Source organism: Phoenix dactylifera, chromosome 3 (genome assembly GCF_009389715.1).
Source record: "Phoenix dactylifera cultivar Barhee BC4 chromosome 3, palm_55x_up_171113_PBpolish2nd_filt_p, whole genome shotgun sequence".
Lineage (NCBI taxonomy): Eukaryota > Viridiplantae > Streptophyta > Magnoliopsida > Arecales > Arecaceae > Phoenix > Phoenix dactylifera.
In genome coordinates, this window is record NC_052394.1 from 138,892 (window position 1) to 157,018 (window position 18,127).

The 18,127-nt window shown below is 39.6% G+C and overlaps 3 protein-coding genes across 8 annotated transcripts; 1 reads left to right on the forward strand and 2 right to left on the reverse strand.

Moving 5' to 3' along the window:
* Positions 1–50: 50 nt before the first annotated feature.
* LOC103715672 (low-temperature-induced 65 kDa protein-like) lies at positions 51–2,550 on the forward strand. Of its 2 annotated transcripts, none has more exons than XM_026807919.2 (5): positions 51–389; positions 943–1,200; positions 1,306–1,446; positions 1,556–2,158; positions 2,228–2,550. In XM_026807919.2, exons 1-5 carry the CDS (start codon positions 332–334, stop codon positions 2,272–2,274), a joined length of 1,107 nt encoding a protein of 368 aa, XP_026663720.1. In that variant the 5' UTR covers positions 51–331; the 3' UTR covers positions 2,275–2,550. The 2 variants fall into 2 exon arrangements, with proteins under 2 accessions (XP_026663720.1, XP_038980014.1); XM_039124086.1 differs by having other exon boundaries at positions 2,231–2,550.
* On the reverse strand, positions 773–10,662 carry LOC103715671 (glucose-induced degradation protein 4 homolog). 5 transcript variants are annotated; one of them, XM_026807921.2, is made up of 10 exons: positions 10,389–10,580; positions 6,819–6,880; positions 5,923–6,016; positions 5,763–5,800; positions 5,371–5,514; positions 5,122–5,195; positions 4,964–5,018; positions 4,831–4,893; positions 4,608–4,735; positions 4,178–4,473 (listed from the first exon to the last, which is right to left on the reverse strand). In XM_026807921.2, exons 4-10 carry the CDS (start codon positions 5,763–5,765, stop codon positions 4,353–4,355), a joined length of 588 nt encoding a protein of 195 aa, XP_026663722.2. In that variant the 5' UTR covers positions 5,766–5,800; positions 5,923–6,016; positions 6,819–6,880; positions 10,389–10,580; the 3' UTR covers positions 4,178–4,352. The 5 variants fall into 5 exon arrangements, 4 of the variants coding, with proteins under 4 accessions (XP_038980015.1, XP_026663722.2, XP_026663721.2 ...); XR_005510856.1 differs by lacking the exons at positions 5,763–5,800; positions 5,923–6,016 and adding an exon at positions 1,814–2,409 and having other exon boundaries at positions 2,949–4,473; positions 10,389–10,579; XM_026807920.2 differs by lacking the exons at positions 5,763–5,800; positions 5,923–6,016 and adding an exon at positions 10,598–10,662 and having other exon boundaries at positions 4,192–4,473; positions 10,389–10,509.
* Positions 10,663–13,175: 2,513 nt separating this feature from the next.
* LOC103715670 (L-type lectin-domain containing receptor kinase S.4-like) lies at positions 13,176–16,371 on the reverse strand. Its single transcript, XM_008803381.4, has one exon. It carries the CDS (start codon positions 15,704–15,706, stop codon positions 13,619–13,621), a length of 2,088 nt encoding a protein of 695 aa, XP_008801603.2. The 5' UTR covers positions 15,707–16,371; the 3' UTR covers positions 13,176–13,618.
* Between the last annotated feature and the right edge of the window lie 1,756 nt (positions 16,372–18,127).

The window sequence follows — 18,127 nt, forward strand, 5'->3', positions numbered from 1 at the left end:
CTCTATACCTTCCTTTCTTCCTGGAGCCAAAGAAGTCCACTCCCTGGAAGCGGGATTCCAGGAAGGGACGACTAAAAGCATGTGGGGCTTCAATTCATCCAGCCTCTGATAGGCCGAGAAGAGGGACACGTAGCAAGACCGGCTTCAAACGTGGCCATCCTCTTCTTTTAGACAGAGGAGCTCGGGGTGGCGCGAAAGCCTCGTTTTCCCCTGACCACCAATGCTGCTAAAAAGTAGGTGGCTGTTCCTAACCGCCCACACGTTATAATCCAAACTCGATTGGTTTTGGGTCCCTTTGTTTGGAATTAATCTCAGGTGAGGGAGGGAAAAAATGTCTGAATCGGAAGGGCTGCAGAGACATGTGGAGAGCATTTCTGCTCTTCATCACGGTACAGTTCTCTATCACCTACCCGCTCCAATCCGAGTCCTCTATTCTCTGGTTTTGGTGGTAAAGCTTTTCTGCATCTTGATAACCATGAACTCATAGAAACAAAAAAAAAAAAAACAGATGAGTTTGACATAGGTTCTTGATGGTGGCTTAAATTTTTGAAACAGAGTGGTACGTACATCGATGTTGTTCTTCCAACGTAGGTAGCTCTAACACAAGATTATAGGTTCATCATGAAAAGTTAACCATGTGCTTATGATGTCCCTCCCTCTTTCACACTTTCAGTTCATATATGGTTGACGAGGAAGCATTTGCATTTGCATTTATCACATCAATTCTTAGTTCATATGTTTTTCAGATTTTGTCGGTCGCAGACTGACGGCCTAACAGAAAGCCTTGAAATTGTTAAGAACTGATAAGCGTTTAGGAATTGCTAAAGAAGAAAGCCACTGGGATTGCTTTAGAAGCAGTGGTATCAAGCAACTGAAGTGTGGAGACTTCCTTTGTTAGTTATGTTTGATAAACATATATGCGATAATTTTATTTGTGTGAAGGTCGGGATGTGTCACTTGGGCACTGGTCGGCACCGGTAACTCCAACCTTTGCAAGCGGCTTCAGCTTTGAAGATGATCAAGATCACCACCATGCGAAGAAGTCGATTTTGGGAAAGGTGAAGGAGAAGGCTAAGAAGTGGAGACACATGCTTGCTAAAAAGAAACATGGGCATGATGACGACAATCTGACCCCTCCATGGGGAGTTAGCTTGGATGAAGAGGATGACGAACAAGATCCTGAATACCACGGCGCTCCAAGTCATCATCTACAGCTGCCACTTCATTTTTCTTTTCTTACTAGCTAGTTTTCCTTTCTGATTTCCATCTGCACAAGGCTGAGATATTGGCTGCCTGTGATTCCAGTGTATGAATCGGAGACAGCTCCTGAAACCTATAGAGAGGGAACTTCCCGACCTCGGCCAGCGGTTCAAAGCCCCAGCGCAGTGGAGAAATCAGCAGTTTTTCAGCTCCACAATGCAAACAAAGAATCAGAAATGAAACGAGGTAACGATATGCTTGAACAACCGGTATCGAACCACCTTGATGCGATCAAGAAGACATCATCTTCCCATGATTCAGCTGCTTTTTTTTTTTTTTTTTTTTTTGATTGAAGATTCAGTTGCTAATAGATCTTTATTGCACAACATGCCCGCACACCGAAACCCTGTCGGAGAGAACGGTACCAAGAGGACGCTGACGGAAACCGTCACGGAGATGCTTGCACCGGCATACACCATGGTCTCGGAGGCAACCCAGATGATGGCTTCGAAGATCCAAAGTCCAGGAACCGGATATGAGTTGGGAGCGAAGCAGGTGTGGGATAAGGGGATTTCGGTGAAGGAGTATCTTTTGCACAAGCTAGAGCCTGGGGAAGAAGATAGAGCACTCTGTCAGGTGATCACAGAGGCTGTGAGCCCGAGGAAGGCTGGTGAAGTGGGCATAGCGGAGAAGGTGAAGGAAGCGGCCTCTTCTTTGCGGGGAGGGGAAGAGCTACATGGGACACAAATCCCAGTTTCCGCACGTCAGGGACCAATCCCGGTTTCTACGAATCCTCATGCACACGAGGCACCTCCCCCAATTTCTGCAAATCTTCACGCACACGTGTCACCCATCCCAGTTCCTATAAATCTTCATGCATCGGAGTCATCCAACCCAGTTTTCACGAATCTTCAAGCGCATGTGTCATCCATCCCGGGCTCCACGAATCCTCGTACAGGTACGTGTGTACATGGCAGTACGTAACGGTAGAAATTTTGGCAATGCAGTGAATTAGACTAAATTGCAGAAGATGTTGAAATTCGCGGAAGGAGACTGCAAGCATACACCACCTGAGAGGCTCCGGCATGTACATACGCACACTTTATCAACAGGACCGGCGGAAATCACCGTTCAGGTCATCAAGAAGTGGACGTTGGGTAGCAGTAATTTCCTGGTTTTGAACATTTTGTAGGTGATCTTCTGATATCCCTGAAGAGATGTACCCTAAATAATGAGATTCATTACCTTCTTTAATTAAACATAAGGTGGTTGCAAGCATCAGTTCGGATGTTCCACCTTTTGTATATTAACCATTTCTTGAATAATAGCTTGCCTTTTTTTTACTTTAAATCAGAAACATTCATTTCTATAAACTTATTATGTTCTGCACAACTAATTAAACTTGCAAGCTACAAAAGATGCAAAACGCGAACTACGTGAATGGTTAACCCTACAGGTTCTTTTCCACTTATATAAAGAATAAAAAAATACAGGTGTCTTTTTTGAAGGATTGGAATACCTGTATCAATCAAAATATCAACAGTAATATCTTTATGTCGAGAAAATTTATATCTTTGTGATACAAAAATAATATTCATAATCACTACAAAAGCAGATGATGCAGGGATATGGAATCAAAGAAGACAGACTAGATAGAGAAGAAAAGTTCTGTATAAGAGTTCTTGCTACCATGAACCTAGATTATTGATCAAATGTGTATACACAAAATGATAAAAACATTTATATACCTTTATCTCAATGTTGCTGTGTTTGTGTGCTATGAGATTCTGATATGAATCCTGGGTCTCCAAACATGTTATAGTGCACTGAAGTCAAAGCTGGACTAATGCTCAGTCGCGAAACTGAAAAGGATCCTAACTTTTGACCCAAAAAAAAAAGGATCCTAACTCCCGTATAAGCGCATTCTTCAAGTATAGAAACATTTCAGAGATACACTCGAGATGCCTTCGCAAGCCAATGCCCTTAAGATAACCCCAGGTCACTAAACTAAAGTTTCAGCCTTTAGCTTCTGGTGATTGGATTTTGACCTGCAGCGATGAAACTGGTGGGTGGCCAGTAACATCTTTGTAACATCTCAGCCTTATTCTGGAGAGGAGCAGCAGCAGTAGCACTCGTTCCGTCACAGGAGGCTGCATGATCTTATGACACCTGCCATATATTTCTAAGCCCTTCACAGAACAAGAATCTGTAACAGGCAATCTCATATCGGTTTCTGTGGGAATCAGATGGACGAGAGGCGGCAGATCAACATAAAGTCAGCAGAGCGAGTTCATTTTCACCACATCTCAGTTTCCAGTACACGCGTCTGCATTATTGGATCTTAATGGTCAGGTGAATCATCGAAGTGTATGCTATAAAATGGCCATCTGTCACACCGTAAGTTGGAAGCTGCCTAACATCCTTTCCAAGCAAAGCCACTCGCTGTTTATGTGATGCAACCATTTCAATGCTCTCTCTTCAGCTAATACATATTAATGCACACAAAAGGAAATTCAATGGCAACCCATGATTCCAAAAATTATACTTGCTGATAGGAAGATCACAGCTAGCCAGCAGACACTCCTTCCCTTGACATGGCAATGCAAATAGAATGTGCTACATACTAGTGGGTGCATTGCCAGACGCTGATATTAATTTTCTGTTTCCTTTGCATGTATAGTCAAGTACTAAAAATAATACAATGCTGCTACATATTAGAGCCCATTACTTACTGCAATAACAGTCAATATCAGTTAATATAACATATTAATTTTACTATGGATCAATTCTTATGTTTTACATTAATAATATTTTGCAGCTTTAATAATGGTCAAAATGGTTTCGGGCTGGCACTTTCCTATCAAAACATACCATAGGAACGAACCTCAATCATATTAATCTCCCACTAGGAGCTTCCCTGTCACAAGGTTCATTGGATGCACGTAGTGGGCAATCTTCAGAAATGTAAAACATGAAGTTTGGAATGCCCGGTAAAAGAGATGAAGTGGTTTTAAATATAATTATCATTTGGTGACACAAGATTGCTGTTCAAAGATCCAAAAGCCTAAACAGTATCAGCAGATTAAACTGTTACAGTAACCAGAAGATGGAAACTAACGCACAGATAGCTTTTTATGATCAAGAAAATTGGTTCACTGTAACTGATATGAAGAAAAAGTGAAACCTAAGTGCTTCTCATTGCTGCACTTTAGTTCAAGCTTCTGAAATGGGCTGCAGTTTGTCAACCAAAAATTTGTGAGAACAATGTCAAATCTGTTTTGGGTTTTGCATACCATGTAGAAACAAGAAGATTTTAGTTAAATATGACAATAAAAGCCTAATATTTAGAGATAAGATGTCAAAACAGGATAAAGAAGCAGGCCACAAAGAAATGGCTTTAAGCTTACCTACTGTTTGGATCGTAATAAAAGCCATTAATAGAGCCATCACTGCAGGAAAAGCAAACATAATAGAAGCCAGCAATAGTCAAGCCGCAGTCTATTCCAACATTAACAAAGTACTGCTCCTTCCATCTCTGAAACATGCAGGGAAGTAGGCATTATCTTGTTGATAGAATTAAGTGTAATGCTCTAAGAGGAAATTGGAGAAGAGGTTCGGCAAATACAATACCATAAATATGTAAGGGTAGTTGCTCAGGTCCAAAGATTTACCACCATCAGCCTCAACCTGGCTCTGTAGGGAGAAAGAAGAACCCTCTTCATCTGAACCTTTAATATGGAAACTTACACCAAGGTTCTCTTACCAGAAGTGGAGCAAAAGATGGAAACTTGGACCAGTGCCTTATGTCATCCTCTGGCCTGTAAGAAAACCCACAACCAGCTTGCTTGAGAGAAGAATATAGACGAGCCCTATAACGTTGCCAACAATGTAAAAGAAACTACTAGAAAAGTGGGGCCATACGTTGCTTCCCACTTGCCAGTGAAAAATGTATAGTTCTTATTGTCAACAATTTCTCCCTCCCAGAATGTAACTACCTGAAATATGAAGGAAAAGAGAAAGAACAACTGAGCAGAGCTTGCATAATTCCTATAACGGTAAAACTATTTAAATTACTGGCAAATATAAAAATTAAACAAAATTACTTGCCATCAGCGTATGAATTTAAAAAAGTAAAAACATTTTGAAATCCAGGGATCCAAAATTACTTACAGGTGTGTCCGCTAAAGGAACATTGAGTGCCTCCATCGTACCACATAGATAACCATTATCAAGATCACATCCTTGGATCCTTACATTAACTTTCCACGCTTCATCTTTCTGTAAACTCGAAACATTCTGAGTTCCCGCAAAAGCCTGGGCAAAAGAGATGGTATTTGTAATTCCAAGTAGGTTTAAAAAGCAGCAGAACTCATTAAACATTTTGGCATCCATGCCTTGGATGTATTGCAAGAAAAAAGATAGAAGAAACAGATAAAAGGGTGCGATAAATATAAATTTAGAAGGAATATTTACAGAGATATTGCTTTGAACAACAACAATTGTAAAAAAATGTTATTTGCATGGATGAAGACTGGTTCACATAGTTAACAACATGAACATACCATATTGAGATGTACCAATCTACCATCAACAAGCACCGCTTCACATTGTAACACATCAATCAGTAAGCTTTAATAAATAGTGATAATAATTGTAGGAATAAAACCATTTTAAAAGTATTTGTTTCATTTATTTTCCTTAACAGTATTATTTTAAAGCTACCTTCGCACTTGGATTGGTTAGCAGCACATATAATCTTAGAAATGCTTAACTAAATGGAATGCATATCCAATAGGTACCCCATGCTACGATTTGCCTGAAAAATCAAACAGGCCGTCAGAACATTGAAACCATGACAGTTCATCATAATCAAGTCATCCAAAATAACCTAATCTGTAAGTAGCATAAATATATGATAGTTGAACAGAAATAATATTCATTACCATCACTTGCATCGCTTTGTCTGAATCAAAATTTTACCTACACTAGTATTCACCTTGATGTCCAGGATTACAACCTGTGCCTTTGTTGTTTTTCTCCAGAGTTCATTTCCTTCCAGTTATTTATTAGTTTCTTCCATTGTCAAATATTATAAAAAAAAAGTTGTTACTATTTGGCTTGTCTTCACCTATGTACATCCACACTACTGGTGATATATATAAAAGAGACTATGAACCATGATCGCTTCAACTCATATTTCTTCTCATATAAATAACTGCTTAGCTAGCCCTAACATAGATACGGTAAAGAATATTAGACTGGATAAAATTTAGTGAAACATAGAGGCAATATGCACATTTTAAGCATATGAAAGATCGAAGAAGGATGTCTGAGTTGATTCATACTGTGACATATAAGGCAAAAATGAGAGGTTTATTTCTAATACAATCTAGTCATCATGGGATTATCATTTACTTATTTCAGACTTCTTAAGTAAAGATGCAATCACATGTACACATGCTGACATGATCAATGTAATAAACCACTGGACAAGATATAGACAATTACATCTTTGAAGAAACTGACTCCTATCTTAGACCATTAAGAGCCATCAAAAAGTTATGCAAACCTTGTAATGATATTGGAAAATTTATTAATCAAGAAATGAAAGAATTTACCCGTCCAACACTTAAAAGTGTACAAGCAGGAGGTAGAGAATGTCCAGAACTTGCATCTTGTCCTGAGCAAGCTTTTTTTATCAGTATATATTACATGAGCTTTATGAAGAAAATCATGTAAACACATGCAAATGGCTAGAACAGTTCGCTCTAAATACAGTAGTGCGACATGAAAAATAAAGAACAAGTAGAAAGCATAACAGTGATATCAGATGAACTTATATGTCATACTCTTTAATTGCTAGAATATCTAATGAACTTGGTTGGCTTCTTAGGTGGAGGCATATATGTAAGCATCTATATATGTATTTATATACGAATGTATAATAAGCCAACTCAGCTGCAGATATCCAGTGATTAGAATAACCTAACAGTACAAGCAAAATTTTACACATTGTGATCACCTCCTCTTTCTTAATACATGTTCTTTCAAAGTCAGTACACAAATGATTACAGTCTAAACGGCGAATCGTAAAAGGCTCAAACATATCTACAAATTTTCATCAATAATAACTAGCAAGGCAAAGGAAGACCTTTTCACTCTGTACCTTTCAGTTTACATTTTTATCATCCCTACAGGTTATTATTTCAAGAAGTTGTGCATTTGGTAGTTTAAATGTATGTCATAGAGCTAGCTTTAACCGAAAATATTTCCACCCAAATTGCAACCAAAGCACCAAGGCACTTGGATTTGCAAAGCTTATACAGTAAAAAGAATACAAAGTAGAAAAAATTCAATATTTCCTTAATCCTACCAATCTAAAGCCATCACATAAAGCAAGAGATGTTGCACTTATTTTTCTAGAGCTAAAAATTCTTTTGATATTGACAGTAAGAAAAACTAAAAGTGCTCCAAGATTCAAGAAACAAGTCAGTTTAGTGGGTTAATAATTTTAAATTGGAGAAAAAGAAAGTGTCGACGATGATATGTCAAGCATAGGCTACTCATCATTTGGTTAAGTTGTAAGGCAGCCAATCCACAAGGGAACTTAGTTGAGTATAGGGATTAAGGTTCCATAACAATATAACATACATCACCATGTACATACACGTCCACTATGAAGGTGAAATGTGAGATGGACATGAAAACAAATGTTTCTTCGGAGCAATAATATATAAATAAATTTATTGAAGCTTTTTTTTTTTGTGGCAAAAAATGTCTTAAATAAATTAGACCAATATAATAAACAAGAGCATGGGTTTGCAGGGATTGGTCCCATTGGTCTAAACAACTGGGAAACACATAACGCCAAGTGAAATTTGAAGGAAGAATTCCCAGTGTATGAACTAAGCACCATGCTGCAACAGGGAAGGCCACATGATGCATGTTACAGAGGATGAAGACAAACAGAAAGAAAAGTATTAGGAACAAAGAGAGATGAGTGGGCATTCGGAAATGACAATATACTATTGACACACAAGGGGTAGTTGGGTGTTATACAGATACTCCACTAGAAAATAATGTCTCTTAATGAAGTTTGAAGATGAAAATTTAACAGCAATTGTGGATGAAAAATGATGTGGACAGTCTAAGTCAGGTGAGATTTATTTTATAATTTGAAAACCATCATTTTTGTAATGTAGTATTGTAGCAGCCCCAGCCAGTTATTTGGGTTATTCTAATCACTGGATAGCTGCAGATTATATTAAAAGATATAATTATATAATTCAAAAGATATAATTTAAATTAGCAAGGGGTCGGACATGCCACATGCTAAATTATATCTTTTAAATTAGCTGCATTGTTTCCATATATTGTTATCCTAATCCTTTTTGCCTTTATATAAATTGGATCAAGTAGATAAAAATTCTATTTGTTCAAAATCTTTTTGTAAATCAGGTGACATGTATTGAATATCCTTGTAAATTATGTATTATTTGGAAATACTGAAGTTTTGGAAGAATTATGTTTAGAAAATGCTTGAAAATATCCTAAAATTGTAAATATTCAAAAAATTAGTATACAAATGAGTTATGAATATTTTGAATTGGATATATATGTCTTTCTCACTATCAGCCGAGACCCACCAATGGAGGTTATACATTGGCATCTATGAATGTTCCAGCACCTATATTATTCTGACTCATTCTGCAAGGTATACATGTGACATTATGGCCTCGTTTCAAGGTGTAGATGCAGTATTATGGCCCAGTCGTAGGATATAAATACAGCCTTAGTCTTATAGGCTGTAGAGTTCGAAATAGATTTGAGATTTGATATTTGATATCATGAATATTTAAATACATGTACTATCCTGAATATAATATTTGGATTTAATTTGGAACAATATATTATTTTACAATACGAACTTTTGGAATTAAATTTCTTTGCTACTTGCTTGATCCATCTAATTAGAGTAGATTGTTATTTATTGGATTATCAAGCTCATTATTTTTGTATTTTTTTTAAAATATGAGAACCTAAAGATTCATGTGATATTATCTTTTGGGACGTGTGAGTGGAGGTGTGAATAGAGACAAGGCCAGAGCTGTAGTATAGAATAGACCTAACTTTGTTAGTTTATTTATCAAATTCGCTTGAGAATTATATGTAAACATGTTAAGTATTTGAAGCTTATTTAGAAATATTAATTTTTTAAAATTATTTCGTTTGTCACTTTTAGCGATATGTATGAATATATCAAATATTTTATTTTAGGAGTTTAGCTGTTCTAATATTTACCAATACCTGTGTATTATTTACATTATCAAAAGATTTATGCTGAACTCATTAACAAGTCAAAAAGCCTTGCATACTCATAAGGTCAGTCCCTATGAATGTGCGACGATTGCCACGTCCTTGAATCCTATTTTTGGAGGGGGGTGACAAGCAAAATATGAGTGTATGATGTAACGAAGCAAACATAATCAATTTGTTTAGTGTTGCCATAGTAGAACATCAGAAGGAATCAATTGAAAACAACTGACTTAATAGATATATGTATCTTGTGCTCGAGAGATTAAACTATCAGTAGAAAAATCAAGATAAATATAACCACCAAGTAAAATTTCCTTCAAAAAGTTGAAATTCATATAAAAAGGGAAATATGTATTTAAAAAGAAAAAAAAATCATTTTTGCAAATAATAACATCCAAATTCAGACCTGACCATCTACCTTGAGTTCCAATTTATCAAACCATGCAAGTAATCAACTTCAAGTTATGACACATTCACATCACAAAATTAATCGCTTCGTGCATTCCATCGAACAGGAAATAGATCATCCCAACAGAATCTTTTTCAGTCTTTGAGCATACAAGAACAATAGATCCCAAAAGGTTCCAGCTAAAACAACAATTCTTGAGTCGGAACCACCTCAAGAAAGGCAATTCTATGAGATATCTACGCAGAAATGTAACCAGAAACAAATTTCCCTCGTCTCATAGTGCAAACCCTAACGATCTAGGATTTCACATACACAGCAGTACGAGGACAAGAAACACCGGCCTAGTTCCAGTTCTTGACATAGCCATAGCTCCCCAACCTAGGCTCAAAGCGTTATCGGACGAAACCCAGAGAAATCGATCGGATGGGCGAAAGAAAGTAGAAAGGGCGAAGAAATCCCTGACCTGAAACTTGCGAAGTAGTCGAGCTCTCGACCACTCTCACAGGCATTTCCGGCGATCGATTGGATCTCAAAAGAAATCTCGCCCGCGCTCGGAGAGGTGCTCGCCCGTCGGTTTTTTCAATCTTTTCCCTCAGGGGTATAAAAAGTGAGAGCTGTATTATGGATACAAAAAGAGAGATTACGGTAGCCCAAAAAAATCATCATCCTTACTGCTTTTATCCATGCTGCCTTCGCTTCTCTTTTACGGCCCAATTGGTTGCCCGCAAAAAGGCTTGGGAAAACAAATCCCTCTATATTTAGCGCAAAACGCGACCAAAAAATAATAAAATAAATAATAGGTATTATATTTTTAAAAAAAATAAATACCATCACATTGTGATATTTATTTTTTCATACTAGATCATGGAGTGAATATAATTTAAATTTATCATTCTACAATAAAAATACCCTTATTTATGCTATATTAATATAATATAAACTATATTATATAATTAGTTTTAATTATATTAATATAATATTGATATATTAATATATTCATTAATGATATTTTATTTAATATATTAATATATTTATTAATAAATATTAATTATTAATAAATAATAAACATTTATTAATTATCAGTAAAACTAAAATAATATTTATTAATAATTTTTTTACTAAAATATAAAATTAATTTTAAAATATATGTATTAACTCATATAAATATATTTCAATAGTCGGCATATTAATATTATCGATGTTTGTGCAAGTGGGAAATAAATAGCCAATAAATAGACCGAGAAAAAAATATCATTATAGTAACTTTTGTCCATGCCATTTTTTGAGTAGTTTTTTCCATCAATGAAATATAGTAAAAAAAAAATTAGATAAATTATTTCTAAAAACCATCGGATTCTTCTATAATCTGATATATTCCAACCAAGCAAACTGTTAAAAAAAATATGCACTTTATAGCATATCACGTAACTAGATTAGATTTATGATATACTACTAGAAGTAAATTGGGCTAAATCACTTACTTAGCTACTTATGTGTATTCTGCACAAAACCTCATCTCCCATCTTTGCTGGGGTACAGAAAGCATGTGTGTGTGTGTGTGTGTAATGGGGAGGGGTTAAGCCCACCTAAAAGATTTTATTAAATAGATAAAGCATAGTATATTACAAATAGAGGGATAAAAGTATAGAAAAAAGAAGAGAGAAGATGTAACCGCAATGTTAAAATAACTCTTGCAGAAGATGCTTTCTTCCCGCTATCTTGCTCCAATTGCTGAAGCAGAATATGAGGGAGGCATCAATAATTTGCATTTGTCTAGTCAGACTCTTGAAATGCCATTGTTGCACTCCTTTCAACTTGACCAAAGACTAAAGTAATGTAAAGGCCGGTGCTAACTAGCCGGAAGGTATATGAGCTTGAGGTGATGGATGACCTCAAGATAATATAATGACCCAAAATCTTGCCCAAAAGCACGGACTGTGCGGTGTTCTTTATCTAAAGGTCAAAAACTAATTACAAATATTGCCAATTTCATATGAATTCATATTGCAGCATCTTCTAGTTTATATAAACTATTGACCGTGCCTACATTAATACTACTTATTACAATTATAACTTTTTAAGGAAAATTAGCTGAAAAGTATCATTTAGAATTTTTGAAGTATAAAAAATTGCTTTAATGCAAGACTAACGTAGGACCAACCAAAATAAATGAAACAACGAAGTGAATAAGCTTAAAATAAGAAATACTAATTATATATATATAAAGTGATTCTGATGGTACGAAAAAATGCAATATCAAATATGTTCTTGCACATACTTCAAGCATGGTTTGCAAGTTAAAATAAATAATTAAATAAAATAATTTTAAGTTGTAAGAACGGTTGGAATATCCAACATCTCCACATAGATCGCTAGATAAACAAATCTTTAAAAGATAACGGCAAGTGATAAATTTTCTGGCTAGGTTAATCAAACAGGAAGGATTACGCATTTTAACACCCGTTCTTGCTTCATCCCCTACCCCCCCATACCAATGGATGGATTGCAGTACCATCGTCTGGGATATTACATTATCTTCTATGTTTTTCCCATTTCACCATGATTTAGATAGGCCCAACAAAAATGTCCAAACACGACACCAGCAGCGAACATAATCTATTTAGGTATCAAGTCAACAAATTTAGTCTTGATTCCTTTTCTCATAGCAAATCAAGACTCTATAATGTATGGTTCTGTTACATTAAAATTTAGATATGCACCATAAAGTTAAAGTTGGTATATCTAACACCTTGCTAATATAACTATCCATGAACTCAAACCAATAAATAGTGTCCTTGTTCTTCCCCTGCGAGTGAAATTTGGATCCCAGGAAGATATTTTCTTTGAATAAAAACGTTGCGGAGATATGGTCAGTTTGTATCATTTCTTTATCATAAAATTATATACACGCACAAAAAAAAAATTGGTTTTCGTTATAGTTTTTCTAGTCTTGGTTCTATGTCTAATTTAAAAAAGCTAAGATTTCGTGTTTTGACCTGGTTCCCAAAAGTTGAGAGTTTGATTCGACTATCCGATCGAATCTATTGGCTAGTTTGAATCCACGGGTAATACAAAGTGATCATTTTTCTATTTAAATAATTCAATATCTTCTTTGGACATGTCATCACTATATAAACAATATAATTTTGTATGTCCTATCATGTAACAGGCATCCACGTTCACCTACCATCATGCTTGGAAATGTAAAAGAAGATATTTAAAATTTAATTAGTATCCAAGTATTCATCACTTGTGCAAGGCATCGAAACAGCACGCATTTAGTTCTATTGGACAATTATTAAAAAGTATAATTTATAGTAATTCATTGAACTCCCAGACCGTTAACTGGAGTACTAATTAAAGATGGTCACACGCTTTCATACATTCGTCAATACGGAGCCCTGCAGACCTCAATTGACACCACTTCGTTAAATGGTTGCACCAATCCAGCGACGCACGCATAAAAAACATCACCAGCTCATCACACGGCTAGGTGCTATCGACCCACAGCTTTTGTTACACCTGGCTTTTGACTTGTTGACCAGTCAACATCAACATGATCAATAAAAAAAATGAAAGAAAATCACACACGTTTCGTGATGCGTGCCAACATTTCATTCCGCACCATAATGTGATGTAATCGTGTCGTCGCGTCTGAGGACACTTCAATCGGAGCTGTTCCATGTCACAGGTTCACACGTGAGAGGCGCGAAAATGCGGAGTGGAGTAGACCAAGGGCCCCACTTTCCCGGAGCCCGCTGAAACGGGCACATCTCTGCCGGAGGTGATCGAACACGCGGAGAGCTTATCGAAGGACGAGGACGGGTATGAGGGCACGAAAGCGTCGAACCCGACCGGGCTCATCCCCTCAAAGTCCACCGGCGGGCTGGGCGGATCCGGCACCTCCTCCCCCTTCCCGCCGTTCAGGTACCTCGCCACCTCCCTCATGCTGGGCCGCAACGGCGCCGCCGGGTGGGAGCACATGAGCCCCACCTTGATGGCCACCTTCACCTCCTCCCTCACGTAGTAACCGCCCAGACGGGGGTCCACGACGTCGGTCCACCTCCCGGAGCTCCACAGCTCCCACACCCAGTCCACCAGGACGAGCTCCTCCGGCATCGCCCTGGGCTCGATGGGGCGGCGGCCGCATACCACCTCGAGGACCACGGCGCCGAAGGCGAATACGTCGGAGCTGGAGGTAGGCCTGCCGGTCCGGGTGAGCTCGGGGGCCAGGTAGCCCAGGGTGCCCACCACCCGGGTAGTACTCGGGTTGGCCCCGTGCTCGTAGAGCTTGGCCAGCCCGAAGTCGCCCAGCCGGCCGTTCATATCGGCGTCGAGGAGGATGTTGCTCGCCTTTACGTCGCGGTGGATCACCACGTGCTCCCACTCTTCATGAAGGTAGAGCAAGGCGGAGGCCACGCCGCGGAGGATCCGGAACCGCTGGTCCCACGAGAGCAGGCTGTTCGAAGGCTGGTTTTCGCTGTCCAAGAATAAAAACTTGTCCAAGCTTCCGTTTGGCATGTAGTCGTAGACTAAGAGCAGGTCGCCCCGCCGCCGGCACCAGCCCTGGAGCTGGACCAGATTCCGGTGGCGGAGCTGCCCGATGCTGCCTATCTCTGCCACGAACTCGCGGATCCCCTGTCTCGACTCGTGGGAGACCCGCTTCACCGCGACCTCGGCACGCGAGTCGGGGAGGGTCCCCTTGTAGACCTTCCCGAAGCCGCCGAAGCCCAGGAGCTCCCGGTCCCGGAAGCCCTTGGTGGCGCGCTTCAGCTCCCCGTAGGAGAATCGGTGAGGGCCGCACTCCAGCTCCCAGGGCTCGATGATGTCCGCGTTCTTGATCTTGTAGAAGAGGTAAACGGCGGCGACGATGACGGCGATGAGGACGGCGACGGAGGTGGCCGAGACGGCGATGACAAAGGTGTGATCCTTCTTTTGGGGTTGAGGGAGGGAAGGGAGGGAGGAGAGGTCCAGGGACTGGGCGATGCCATTCATCTTAAAGTTCCAACCGAGGAGGTAATGGGTGCTGGAGAGCAACCCAGTGGAGGCGGAGAAGCCTACAAACATCTGGAGATGAAGAATCGGAGACAAGTCGACGGGAAAGGAAAGGAGCGGCCTTGGGGGTTTGGAGGAGAAAGGGGAAACCGTGACATTGAGGACCTTCCCCACGCCGTCGTAGTCGACCCACGCCTGGATCGTGTGCCCGCCCTTGAGATTGAGCTCGTTCTTCTTGCCATCGTAGCCGAAGTAGGCGACGGCGGCAGAGGCGTTGGAGGCCAGGTTGTTGATGTCGATCCCGACGTGGTTGTCGTTGATGTCGCCGAACTCGAAATCCTGGACGGTGTCGAACTCCACGGCGAAGACGTGGTTGGAGAAGTTGCCAACGTCGCTGGCGTTGAGGAGGCCGAGGTACTGGCTGGGCAGAGCTCCTTCGAGCTCCTTGGAGGGAGCGATGACGAAGGCGAGGCCGTGGCCACCGAGCGTGGCGTACTCGGGGACGGCGGCGAAGGCGAAGGCGGTGGAGAAGGAAAAAGCGGCGCCGTCGGTGGCGTTCTTAAACTGAAGTCGGTCGGGGTAGAAAGCGTGCCCGAGGAGGCGGCTCGTCTCGTTCGTCAGCCGCAGGATCCCGCTGTGTTCGATCTCCGCAACTCCATTCAAGCTAATGTTGCTGCTGTTGGCACCCCCGCCGCTGAAGCCGCTGTAACTGAAACCATCTTGCTGGGAGGCAGCGGGGAGGAGAAAGGAGAGGAGAGCCAAGAAAAAGGTGAGATTTTTGGCCATCGTAGATGGGAAATGGGGGCTCTGGTAGTATTACGGGTTTAAGGCTTGGAGGTAAGCATTAGTTTTTCGAGCATATTGCCTGGGCTTTTGTAGAGAGACGTAGGAGAGAAGAAAGAGACCTCGGTGATGGCCAATGGCTGGTGGCTGGCTTTGTTCTTTGCCCTGGTCCCGTCTCCCGTATTTTAATTAAATCTCGTTGAAATATAAAACACCCAGAAGGACACCCTCGTATTCAGACGTGGGAGCCATGTGTACTGGTGCCGTGTCTAGCTGGGGTTCAGTAAGTGGGTCGATGCGGTAATTTGGGTTGGGACCTTCTCTTTCGTAAGAGTGACGCGCGGGTGCTTTGCGCTTGTCGGCTTCGGTTGAAATATTTCCACGGCCGGGATCGGCGGTCGAGATAAGCGAGGCCAGTTTCTCACGGTAGGGGAAGAGTTGGCAAGTTGCCTACAATTTGAGGATACTATTTTAATAATTAAGAAAATATGCAGATAGCCAACGTCCAGCTGAGAACCGCAAGCGATGATTTGATTGTTTGATTGAGCCCCAAGGTAGTAGCCTGGTAGTAAGGGGGCGATAATTCCGCCCAAGTTGCCCGGGTTCGAAACGCGCGGGCGTCGATTAAATTAGGGGACCGGATGCCCCACGCTCGGCTGGCTTGTTGGCGGTTATGCTTTCCTTCCACTTATACCAAGGTGGCGCTGGGGTGACGTACCCACACGTGAGGCGGTGAACCCAGTGGGATGAGCCCACGGGTCGGGGAAGGCACGCGAAACCTGCGACCTGTATCGAACATTCCCTAGTGGAAGGGGGACCCAGTAATGAGGCTGCTACGTGGGTGGGCTGGTCCCTCCCCCTCCCCTTCTATTATGTACCAAAAAAAAATGATTTGATTGATCATGGTCATCACATTCGCATGGAAATGCCCACGCCATGCGGAATCAATACAATCTGAGTAATTCATTGGGGATAAATGTTTGAATGTCATGTGCCATACAGAAAAATAATGAAATAAAATAAAAAAATATAATAGTTATGTGGTTCTATTTATCCATCAACATTTACGAACAGGGACAATGTAAAAATTTTATTATAAAAATATAAAAATTATAGATTACTAGAATTTTTCATAACTTCTACCTCTCAATACTTTCTAACACTAAAATACTCAATTATTCTCTTTCTTTCGAATTACAAGACATATGTATGATAAAATAAATCGATCTAAATCTATGACTAATATATAAAATAGAGTAAATCGATTTAGACTCGCTTTGATGTTCTAAGTTGATTTAGATTCGATCTCTAGAACTTGTAAACTTAATATATATTCAATAGAGTATAATGAATGTCACTTATCAGAGACCCAGATCATGGGAACTTGAAGAGGCACTTACTAGGCCTGTTTAAGTATGAGTAGTTGTTTATATACTTGCATGCTTTTTAGATTTTATACTAATAAAATATATCAGTCAAAATTGTAGTTTCTAATATCATTGATTTTTAAAAGCTAACATTCTACTCAATTACATTTTAAACTTTTTCATGTTATTATATTTTAAAAGTTTTGATAATGAGCGTTGCACGATGTGTGCATGATGTACCAAAAGAAAAAACAAGAAAAAGCACATGAAGTTTTGTGACACAAATAAACCTCTCCTAGCATGGATTTTATTTTTTATATCGGAAATTTAAAGCTGGCAGGTTGTGCGTGATTTGGGTTGCACGCAAGCATTTTCTTTTTTTAAAAAAAAGATTGATAGGCTAACGTACATTTAACTTTTTTTTTTTTTGTGTATTCCTGTTGCCGCTAAATTCTGAACTGAGGTCAGTATGCTACTCAATTTGCTTCGAGGTTGATGAAAACCAAACTATATGAGATGATCGAGATGAGAAAGAACTGGCTGCCTTCGAAGACGATCTACAAGAAGTTCACTTACCAAAAAATTTCCAATGAAGGATCCTCCGATGTCTAAGTTAGAATGATAGGATAATAGTATGGAAGGAAGAAATTTTGTAGAGTAGAGTCTCCACATAAGCTTATCTAGAATTTTTAGGCCACCCCTTTATATAGGGTAGTATAATGATTTGTTATCTGATTTGGCGCGTCGTGATTTAATTATAAGGTAACAGTGCATGTTTACAATGTAGAAGCTGTTCCGCATGAGCAACACGTGGCAGAAATTATGCCGATCATGTATTGATTGTAGTGTTGCCATAATTGCTAGTCTTTATTAGCACGACAAAAGTGGCTCCTTATTTTTCATTGAAGTTATTCAACTTGGCTAATACCTGAGACCAAGAAGGTCAGTCTAATCTAAGGTCGAGATATCTAATATATTTCTTTCCAATCCTTTCTTTGACATTGAGTAGACTTGCGATATTTGATTGCCTCGAACCTTCCTTGTTAGTCGTTTGCTG

Excerpts from the sequence above, each read along its gene's own strand:
- LOC103715672 (XM_026807919.2), top strand. The coding sequence starts at position 332 with ATGTCTGAATCGGAAGGGCTGCAGAGACATGTGGAGAGCATTTCTGCT. Across the intron at positions 390-942 it reads CATTTCTGCTCTTCATCACG|GTCGGGATGTGTCACTTGGG; the intron begins GTACAGTTCTCT and ends ATTTGTGTGAAG. Across the intron at positions 1,447-1,555 it reads AGAATCAGAAATGAAACGAG|ATTCAGTTGCTAATAGATCT; the intron begins GTAACGATATGC and ends TTTTGATTGAAG.
- LOC103715671 (XM_026807920.2), bottom strand. The coding sequence starts at position 10,434 with ATGCCTGTGAGAGTGGTCGAGAGCTCGACTACTTCGCAAGTTTCAG. Across the intron at positions 5,515-6,818 it reads CACTTTTAAGTGTTGGACGG|GCTTTTGCGGGAACTCAGAA; the intron begins GTAAATTCTTTC and ends TCTTTTGCCCAG. Across the intron at positions 5,196-5,370 it reads TTCCTTTAGCGGACACACCT|GTAGTTACATTCTGGGAGGG; the intron begins GTAAGTAATTTT and ends TTCATATTTCAG.
- LOC103715670 (XM_008803381.4), bottom strand. The coding sequence starts at position 15,706 with ATGGCCAAAAATCTCACCTTTTTCTTGGCTCTCCTCTCCTTTCTCCTC.